The 10,157-nt window shown below is 48.2% G+C and overlaps 1 protein-coding gene across 1 annotated transcript; it reads right to left on the bottom strand.

The window, feature by feature from the left end:
• Positions 1–93: 93 nt before the first annotated feature.
• TMEM39A (transmembrane protein 39A) lies at positions 94–8,461 on the bottom strand. Its single transcript, XM_010173749.2, is given in 9 exon segments — positions 94–456; positions 986–1,106; positions 1,598–1,785; positions 2,608–2,637; positions 2,639–2,960; positions 3,417–3,559; positions 4,970–5,053; positions 6,462–6,684; positions 8,247–8,461. Coding segments are annotated over 9 exon segments (1,560 nt in total). The 3' UTR covers positions 94–222.
• Positions 8,462–10,157: the final 1,696 nt, after the last annotated feature.

Raw genomic sequence — 10,157 nt, 5'->3', positions numbered from 1 at the left:
TATATATATATAAAATAACACCTTGTTTATAAAGCGACATTTAATTGCCACTGGCTCCCTTCCCACCCCACAAAAACAATAGTATACAAAATATAAAATATTTTAAATATTTATAAACGCCGCAAGAAAAAAATAGAACTGTACGAAAATATTTTTTGTTTTCTTTTTTCTGAGGTTCCCTCCCTGCCCTGTGGAAAGAGAAAGGGCTCACGTCTGGCCAGCCTACTGGGCCTTCAGTCCATAGTTGTTAAGGGGGTAGGAGTATGCCCTGCCTAATACTATCCGGTCCCGGAGGAGCTTAAATAAGACGTAATAATTGCAGAAAAGGATGAGGGCCATGGAGAGGGTATGGTTCCACTTCTCTGAGCGCAGCAGGGAGTAGAGCTGGTAGCAGACCACGCTGCCTTCGATGAGAATCAGCAGGTTGAGCAGCCGTAATGGACGGTGAAAAAGGAACTGCAGGGAAACAGTTAAAAAGGACAGATTTCTATACTTTGTTGCAGTGTGAGAAGCGGGGAGGGGTATGTACACAGGCACTGCTGAGCTAGGGACCACCGCGCTGGGCAGAGGAAATGTTTGCCCTCCAACCACTGCTAGCTGCTGCTTAGGAAAGCAGTGTAAGAAGAACCCACGTAGCAGTGTGGGAGGACGGGTGAAATAACCTATTGGCCAGCTGACATCGTTTCCCGTTTCCCTGGACGACGTTAACTAGAACCCTCTTAAGAATATGCCACTGCCTGATGGGAGAGCTGTGTCACCACGATGAGAAAGCACTGACAAGGCACCGTGGCTTCAGTCTTGTCCAGCCATCACTGGTACTGCAACGGGAAAGCCTCTGTGCTGCAAACAGGTATTTTGTTTAGCAGCAACAGGCTGTTGCGCAGCAGCGAACTTTGTTCTGCACAATGTGCTCTGCTGCAGCTAGGTTTGAGCCTCTCCTCCCTCCCACAATCGTAACAGGTCAAGGAAGAGAAGAGATACTTGCATAAAAGCGAGCATGGGACACATCTGAAGGCACTGCTACGTTGTAAGGCCCAACTGCTTTATACAGGCATCGGCTGCGTCGCACCAGGACTCCCTGTGGCCATATTGTGTTTTCTGACCAGCTGCGGGGAAAGAACGCCAGAGCGTTAACATCTGTGCTCCCACCTCCCTGAATGTGGCTTCACAGGAATGGACTGCATCTGGAAAAATACCAGAGTCTCTGCCATGAGGATATGTCCTAGCTCCCACTGGACAAGCACAGAGAGGTGAACACAAGCCCACCAGATGGACTCTGAGTAACGTAAGCAAATGGGTCCCAGTGCCAGAACCTAGCCCACTGCATCCGAAAGGGCCACCCCCTGCCCCAGTTATTTCCCCTGTGGCCAAGAAGAACCTGTTTCTGGGAGGAAACCAGCAGTGACCAGAGGAGCTCAGACAACTCTCTAGAGCAGATGTTTCTGTTTCTAGGGAACAGAAAGACCAACAGAGTTGCATGGGGAATGGAGAAGCATCCTCAGTAGATAGATAAGCACTGCTGATTTTTGCTTATCTACTAGAATGTCTTCTCAGCCCCTCGCTGGGCATGCCAACCCCTCCCCATCCCCACACTCACATATGCTGTGGAGCATTGCTGTAGGAACCATGTTCTAGTTTCTGCCACTTGCCGAGGTGGGCAGCTGATCTGTGGAGTAGGTCACAGTACTTGGGAGGCAGCAGCTGAGTGGTGAGCATGACAAAGGCATTGATCCACACCATGATGAGGTGCTCACAGGACCAGCGCATGTCGTAGTACTGAGTGCTCTGCAAAGAGACCAGACAAGAACTTGGCGCTACCATCACAGAACAGAGGAAAGAATGACAGGGGACATAATGCATGTGCATCCAGCAGACCCACACCACACACTACAGGCATGCGCTTTTGGACCAGTGATTTCAGAGGGTTACAGCTTAGGAAACACTCAAGACTCCCTTCTCCTTGACCTGAAGGACAAAGGGCAGGAGATGATGCTGCAGCTGGTGCATCTCCTCCTCCAGCAGCAGATAACAAGGGGGTTTGCTTGCCACAGAACTGCCCCAGGAGCACCAATTGCACCCAGACTGCTACACATCAGTTGCAGAGCCCTGCCCATTTCACTACACCAGCTGGAGCTCATTCAAGTTAGAAAAATGACAGCTTAAAAAATGCACCCCCCACACTGACAAGAGGTTCTTGGGTTTAGCTTGCCAAGCGTCCTCGTTGGCTCTGTTTTCTAACAGGCTGACCATCAAAGCCTCTGATCCAAGCACTCAAAAGCACAGGGTGTTGGATCTGAGACAGGTAACAACAGGTTCCCTTTTCTAGGAAGAACACAGCTATCCATCTGCCTAGGACAGGGAGTGGGAGAAGGGGAGTTAGTAAGTGGGGTGATGGGACTAGAGGTGCATCACATTTATGGCAATACCTATCCTCCAACCAGGAGCAGTACTAGAGCACTCCGGATGCAGCCATGCTCCGCTATCCGGGCTGCCAAAGGGGAGACAGAGAAAAGGGGAATTAACCAGGAATCCGGCCTGGCAGCAGTTCGCACAACATTCAGAAGGAGACGGCGGGCAGGGGCACAGAGAAAGCCAGACAAGAGCTACCTTCACAAAACACAGTGGCAGGGAAGCCTGCCACGTAGTAGGCACTGAAGAGAGAGTTGAAGAGAACTTCCTTGATCCTGCGGTTGAAATCTGCTTTTAGGCACTCCACCTCATTGCGGATGAGATCTGGGGAGAGGGGGCAGCTGTGGGTGGGGATAGACGTAGGATTATTGAACTGTTCTCTCAGGGATTCCCACAGAAGTGAGAGGAAATCTTTGGGTTTGACCAGGCTGCTGACAGCTGAAGCCCCATCATCCACCATCTGGTCCTGTACCAAGTAACCACAGTCCGCAGGTAGGGGCTGTGCTCTGCTGTCCTGGTGGAAGCAGCACAGAGGAACATAGACACCAAACCTGCAGGGAAAGAAAGAAAACAAGGGCTGACATGACAGCCATCCTAACACGAAGCGTGGGGCACCTTCTCAACAGATGTTGGCCCTTGTGAGAAGGACACCACACAGGAACCCTCACTCCAGAAGCTAGTGGCCAACTCTTCTCCCCCATAAAAGGACAGAGGCTGCAGCTTCAACAACTGTGCAGAGAAGCTTCTTTAAGTCCCACTTGTAGAACCAGTGGCTCAGTCTTCAAGTCACAGTAAAGGCCCATCAAGCAAACAGCATAACGAGGCCATTTGCTCCATCAGCCCAGCACCACCTCCTCACGTCATCCCCCAGCCACTCCTACTTCCCCTTTAATCATAAAATGAGGAGACAGATGACAGCCAACAGCTCTGCTTCCCATGGTGGCTCATGCCACCCCCAAGCAGCTACCCTTCCCCCCACCCTGAAGGTAGAAGGTGGTGTCACTCACGGGTAGCCCAGGAAGAGAAGGTTGAGAACAGAATGGCTGCGGAAGAGGTTGACCAAAGTCCAGCAGAGCACCCATCCACAGAGGGTGAGCAGCACCAGGCGCACCATGTAGTGAATCACTGATGTCGCACCCACCTGAGAGGCCTGCAAATGGAGGAGAAACATTCAGCAGCCCTGTCACACTACTGCTAGAACATGAGCACAGGGGGTGCCTGTGGAGGAGGAGGAGGGACAGCGGTGCCAGGAGGCACTGTAGGAAGGATAGCTGCCCTCTTCCTCCCAGAATTAGGAGACTGACTCTCTTACAAAGGTAGAATCCAGACAATTCAAATAAGCACAAGTTGCAGGGCGTGACTAAAATACAGCCTTTAAAAAAAAATTCAGAGCTGCAAAGTAGAAAAGATTTTTGCTCAAGTCCCTTATTGCTCTGGTGATAGCCCAGGGTAACCTGAAACACATTTCTTCTTGCTCTTTCCTTTAGAAGGAACAGGTCTCAGCATTCATCTTCCTAAGAACTGGAACGTCACAGTTCTCAGCTGAGGGAAGAGAACACGGTGCACCTTGTCAATCCCAAAACTAGATTTCCACCGTTCATCTCTACTGGATGGACAGACTGCAGTCTAGTGAGGAGGCACCACCTTTAAAAGGACAGCAGGAAAGCCTGTTCCAGTCTCCAGAGGGGAGAAGGCAACTGAACTATGAAAAGATTTTTAGGGGTTAGAACCAATAAATGGGATGTGCAAGAACTTGCATGGAAGGTTTCAATGCAGAATTTTCAGTCTATGGGAAATTTTAGGGAGCATATGAACATAAATGAAAATGGTGGGAATCAGAGATGAAAACAGAACTTCAGAAATCCCATTTCTCCATTCACCTGTTCAACAGGACATAAGTGTTCCTTTCTTTTATTTATTTATTTTTAAACTTCTTGCTTAGCCTGGAGTTATATTAACCATTTCAGTGGACAGAACTTCCATTTTCCTCAAAATGACCTTTCTCAAACGTATGATTTGGCCTGGTTCTCCTCCCACAAACACAGAGAGGGTCTCAAAATCTGAGGTCACATGACCAGAGTCACAGAGTTATTAAAGTAACTAGGACTGGAAAAGCAATTCTACCAGCTATTCCTATTTCCCTTTAGTCGTTTCAGACATCACCCTCCTCCTGACCTTTCCCCTCTCATCTCCTGTTCACTCTCCCAGTTTTGGCCAACCTCTTTATTTGCCTTTCTGCTACCTGACTTGCAATTCTCTCAGCCACTTCTCTGGCATGAGGTAGTGAGGTACAGAATTGCACCTGCAGGGATAAAGAAGCAAGTGGGACCATTTCATCTCCTTCTAGCTGCAGAGGCAACAGAGCTACCCAATCCTGCAGGACATGAATAGGCTCAAGGAGAAAACTCTAAGGCAGAAGGACATCCCCAAAATCTTAGTCCTTCACACCCAGACTTGTTCTGGGGGAAGAAACCCTCCAGCTATCCAACTTGCAGAACTTTCTCAGGTCATGCTCTGCAATCAGTTCTACAGGCAGGAGAGGGAACAGTGGGAATGTTACCTCAGAGATGAGGGCCCACACCAGCCTCCGTGCCAGCATCACTGTGATGAACGCCGCCAGGTGGTAGTCAATGAGGTGAAAATTCTGAAGGAGGAAAGAAAAAAGGTCTTCACCAGGTGAAGGGACTCTGAAACCACCCAGCTGGGGTGGGACTAGAAAGCTGCCTCCTGACAGCGCATTAGGACCTTGTGTAAGCATTCCCCAAATCTCTCTATAGGGATGAGGGAGAGGGATAGACATCAGTAATGCAGGAGTGTCTCCAGAATCAAGATCTTCTGCACATGGAGGTTCCTTCCCATGGAGATTTCCACTGAAAACAAAACAAACCCACCTTTCAGGCAGGTATTTTTGGGGTTAAAGGGACATCTAGGATCAGGATCCTACTATTGAGAACAGCTTGCAAGTTCTCCCAGGAAAAGCCACTGAGGAACCAGAGCAAGGGCAGCCAGAATGGAGTCAAGAGTTGAGCACACCAGCTCACTTTAGCTCTTGGTCTCAGAAATGGTCTGTAGTGACCAATGCTCCCTGATAATCAAGTTCATCTGAGAAATGTCATCTTCACAGGCCAGGCCATAGATCTGTATCAGAACTTTTATGTTGGCTCTGGCTGCATCAACTTAGATACAGCTCTTGGACTCCTTAAGATTTTTTCAGTGAAGCTATCCAATGTGTTCTGGCTGGAACAGGTAGCAGACTGAATACTGCAGTTTGGGACTTCAAGGACATTTTGGGTAAAAAAGAACGCTTGACTCCTGATGGGAACAAACAAATGACCATTAAATCCTTTCAGGTAATCCTAAAACAGAATGTTTTTTCTTCAGAGAAAGCTGTGCCCAGCATTGTATACCTGAACGTGCAACTGGTAACTGCAACACCAGCACCACCTGTCGGTATAGTTAACTAAGGAACCACCTCATGCTTCCAAGCAGCAGTAGAACCTGAAGGATCACCTCAGAGGCTAACTTCACTCAGATGAGATTTGCTGACTCAGGTACAGGTCACTACCAGGTTATGCAGCTTATTGAGCCAGGAAGGAGACTGAAACTGAGGAGACTGTAAGGTTTACATAAGCTGAGGATCTGATCCCCCTCCCCAACTCCTCTGCTGCTGACCTGCTGTGAGATCCTGAGGAAAATTTGCATCATCTCCCTTCTCTCAGGCTCTGTTGTTTCCTCTGGGAAGGGGCACCCACAGCAGGTGAGAGCAGGCTCCTGGAGTCTCAAGTCCATTTCAAACCCTAGGGGTAGCTAGGCAATGCAAGTATCTGCAAGAAATTTCCACTGAAGGAGTCCTGCTGATACCTCTCTCTCACCTTCCATGTATTTTCTCCCCTGTACAATGGGGGATGACATGGTCCTGGCTGATGGGGGTGCATGTGAACTCCCCTTTACTCCCTTAATGTCAAATGCTTGGTGATTCCTGGACTGAAGAAGCATGAAAAGAAGCTGTGTAATGAAAAAGGAGGAGCAATGGCATTTGCTGGGGAACTCACCAGTGAGGTGCAGGAAGCAGGGTGATTGTATGGGTACCACCAGACAGTCTTGTAGATGTTGATGTACTGAATGAAGAGGGCTACCAGTAGGTAGATGAAGAACAGGAATTCAAAGAGAAGGCTCCCATCCAATGGCAGTTCAGGGATCCGGCAGTGACGTACAGGCTCTGGAGTAATCAGCGCTGTGATGGGAGGCGCGGAGAGGCTGATGGCACTACCATTCCTGAAGCAGACAGGTATCACTCACTTGGTAAACATTCTACACCACTGCTACCATCTTCCAGGACAAGGAGTGCTTAGGGTTGTGAATTTGGGACTGGGCATTGCTAGAGAAGAGATGGCAGCAGTCTTGCATTCATATTTCTGGTGCAAGGCTGGTGGTGAGCTTCATCTTCTTAGCTCAGACAAGGCCCTTATCCAGCATTTTCATTAGACAGCAGATTAGTCTGCCAGAGGTGCTGTGATGTGCCCAGCAAATATTTCAGTAAACTCACAGATGGAGGAACAGAGGAACAGACTGAGGAAGCAACTCCAACCAAAAATCATTGAGGACTCTGTGCCAGAACGAGCACTTCATGCTGGGTCCTTCCACCCATCACTAGGACATTACAGGAACACCCATCCTCCTTCTCCAGTACAGCAAAGAGCCCATCATCTTTCTGCTCACAGTTCCTCTCTTGAAAAGAGAGGCAACTAAAAATGGAATGGAGGAGTTCAACTTCCTAGAGGCTGATCTCTGAAGTGTTCTCACACTTCCTTCTTCCTAGCCTTCAGAGGAAGTCAGGACAACTAAAAGCTCCAGGAGACTAAACTGATGGAGGAAGTTCAGACAAAAACTATCCTGGGTCTGACTGAAACCAGGATAAGTGACGCTCGCCCAGGACCTTGGGGCACTGACTCCATGGTCTCAACAGTCACTTGTTCCTCAGGAATTTAAGACTGTGACATCTGTCCAGCCAGAGAAGTCTTTAAAGGCCAAAGCTAAATGGCTTGGATCTCTGCACTCTGTAGAGGAACCTATACCAAGTAGATCAGGGCCTCAACACGCAGCAAATAGCTTCTCTAGTCTGCTAACTTCTGTATGGAAGGAAGTAACACTGGGCCCTTTTAGTCTTTATGCCAAATGTGGAGATCTAAATGTCACCGTGTGTTCCTTTTTCAGCCTCCAACTTCCCCAGAAAATGGAGATGAGCTTTGCCAACTGTGAGAATTAGTTTCAACTGCAGCCAGCAGGGCTAAAGCAGAGTATAGGCATCCTCCTGCCCTGCCTTTCTGTCACACAGGAGAGGGACTCATAGCTGAGGTCTGACATGTCACACTAACTCTCTGTGGTACTGCAGGCATGCAAGCAAGAGAGACAAGGACTCATAATCTGTCAGGACTCACTGCTTTGGGATCTGCTGCAGGGAAAGACAAATTGAGCACTGTGTAATTTCCACCCCTGGTCACTGTGACCACAGTGAGTAGTGAAGGGTGGCCAAGACCACTTCCACAATACTCCCCACAGGACTGATTTTAATGCATGAAGTCAAGAGAGAGGCTGCAGAGGGAAGCATGTGCCACAGCAGGGCTGGGAAGAAAAGCTGGAAGATGTTTGCCATGCAGGCCATGTTCCCTTTTGGATGGACCAACTCCTAATGCCACAACAGATGGCTTGAGGTTTCCATCTCCTAGTTCCTCACTTTACCCATGCATTCCCATGCAGAGTTCAGAGCAGATCAAGCTTCCTAGCTTTTAGCACTAATCTAGCCGTGGGTGTCTCAACAACCCTACCTTTGTCCTCACCTGTTTCTCAAACCAGTACCGTTTCCACAGCTCCCACCAACCAGCGTCTGGAGAGAAGGCAAAGCTGAACGGCTTAGCTGCTGCCGGCTGGGTCCCCTCCTTCCACCGGGCATGACCAGGAACCAGTCCACTTCCAGTGCCTCTGGCAGGCTGTGCCTTGAGACCCAGACAACGATCCTGAAGCCTTCCAAGGTCTGTAAAGGAGGCAGAAACATCACTTAAGCTACAAACTGCTGGTCACCTAGTTCACACCCCAGCCAAGCGAGTTCACGCAAAAGGAAGCCACTCTCATACATTCAGAGCCCCGTGGGACACTCATCTCCACGCTGTCATTTCAGTGGCACCAGATCAGCGTCCGCCTGCAAACGCTGAACAGGCACCACTGACTGTGTCTTTAAAAAGCAGCTGCTTAAATTAGCCATCAGTGACTGCTAGCACTTCCTGTTGGCTGGAAAGTGCCACCAAGCATCTCCAGTGCTGGAGACCACACGACTACATGCCTCGTTTCAAAAGCAAGCCTGAGAAAAGCCCTCTCCATGTTCTGGTACAAGGAGCTACTAGAGCTTCACCAGTCTTTTCAACCACCCAGCACATCACTTGATGGAGTCTGATGCTGGAGGTCCTCTGCCAGAGCTCAGAAGAGCCAGCCTTAATTGGGCTCTGTGAAGTTAATGGCATGGTTCAGCTCCTTTCTGTGCTAAGAAAGCGCGACTGACACGATGGTAGAACATCCATTTAGAAGAACTAGAAGAGTAGCGCAGCTAAACACACCTGCATGCGTGTCCTTCAAATGCCTGCCTAGGCAATCTCATATCCTGGCCTTCGGGGGAAAAAAATAATTAAAAGCCTATGAGTATTTCTTTATTTTCATTTCACTGGTCTCCCACATGACACCACAAGGATTTCAGTGGTCAGGTAAGTTTCTGATGGGTAGCAGATATAAGAGAGCGAGGGGCTGAACTGGAGTATGAATCTGGGAGTCATTCCAAGGGCCCGTGCTGTACAGAACTGAGACACCAAGCGAGCATCCCACTGCAAGGACTCCGGTGTGTCCACGTGTCTGGAGACTCACCGTCTGCCGTTTTGGCAAAACATCACAGCCAGAAACAACCCAGGGTCCAAAAAAGCACTCCCACCTTCTGGGAAACTCTGGATCTAGCTTTGAAATTTACAGATGGAACCTATCGTCTATTTATAATTCAGTTATCACCTCCTTTAGAATCCTGAGAAATCACAGCTGGCAGAACTGCCAGGAAGTTTGCTCAGTGAGTCACACCACTGTCGCCATGAACACAGCGCGCAGGAGAACTGCTCTAAAAAAACTCCCTCAAAGAATTGTCTTTTATATTAAAATTTCCCATGCTTTGTCTCTACTCCAATAACTAATTCTCAAAATTTCAACAAAAAATCAAATAAGATGTTTCAAAAGACGTGCATGCATGAAAGTCACTTGCAAAATAAATAAATAAATAAATAAGTCAAACAAAGACCCTGGAGGAGGGGAAAAAAAAGAAAAAAGGTGTGAAACTGCATGGAAGGAGAACAAACATTGGATAATTTGGCTTTAGAGGAAAATAATGTGTTTTGGCAGACTTCAAAACTCTCATTATAATTCCAGTGACAACACAATAGAGAACTGAAGCCTTCCTTACCTTTCCAGTCAAGACCCTAAAGCTTTCAGAAAACCCTCTCTAAGATGTTCTAGAGTTTGATTTGAGAATATTTGTATTTCAGGAATATAAACAGAAGAAAATTCTACTGCATGCACAAAATGAACAGGGACAGCAGCAGACAATGCAGAGTTCACTTGGGGCATCCAGACACTTTACATAAGCAGCTAAGGTGAAGGGAGAGGAGAGAGAGAGAAAAAAAAAAAGAAAATAAAAGAAGATAAAAACCTCTAAAAGGAGC

This window comes from Antrostomus carolinensis, unplaced genomic scaffold (genome assembly GCF_000700745.2).
Source record: "Antrostomus carolinensis isolate BGI_N321 unplaced genomic scaffold, ASM70074v2 scaffold41928, whole genome shotgun sequence".
Classification (NCBI taxonomy): domain Eukaryota; kingdom Metazoa; phylum Chordata; class Aves; order Caprimulgiformes; family Caprimulgidae; genus Antrostomus; species Antrostomus carolinensis.
This window is presented reverse-complemented; position numbering and strand designations above follow the sequence as displayed.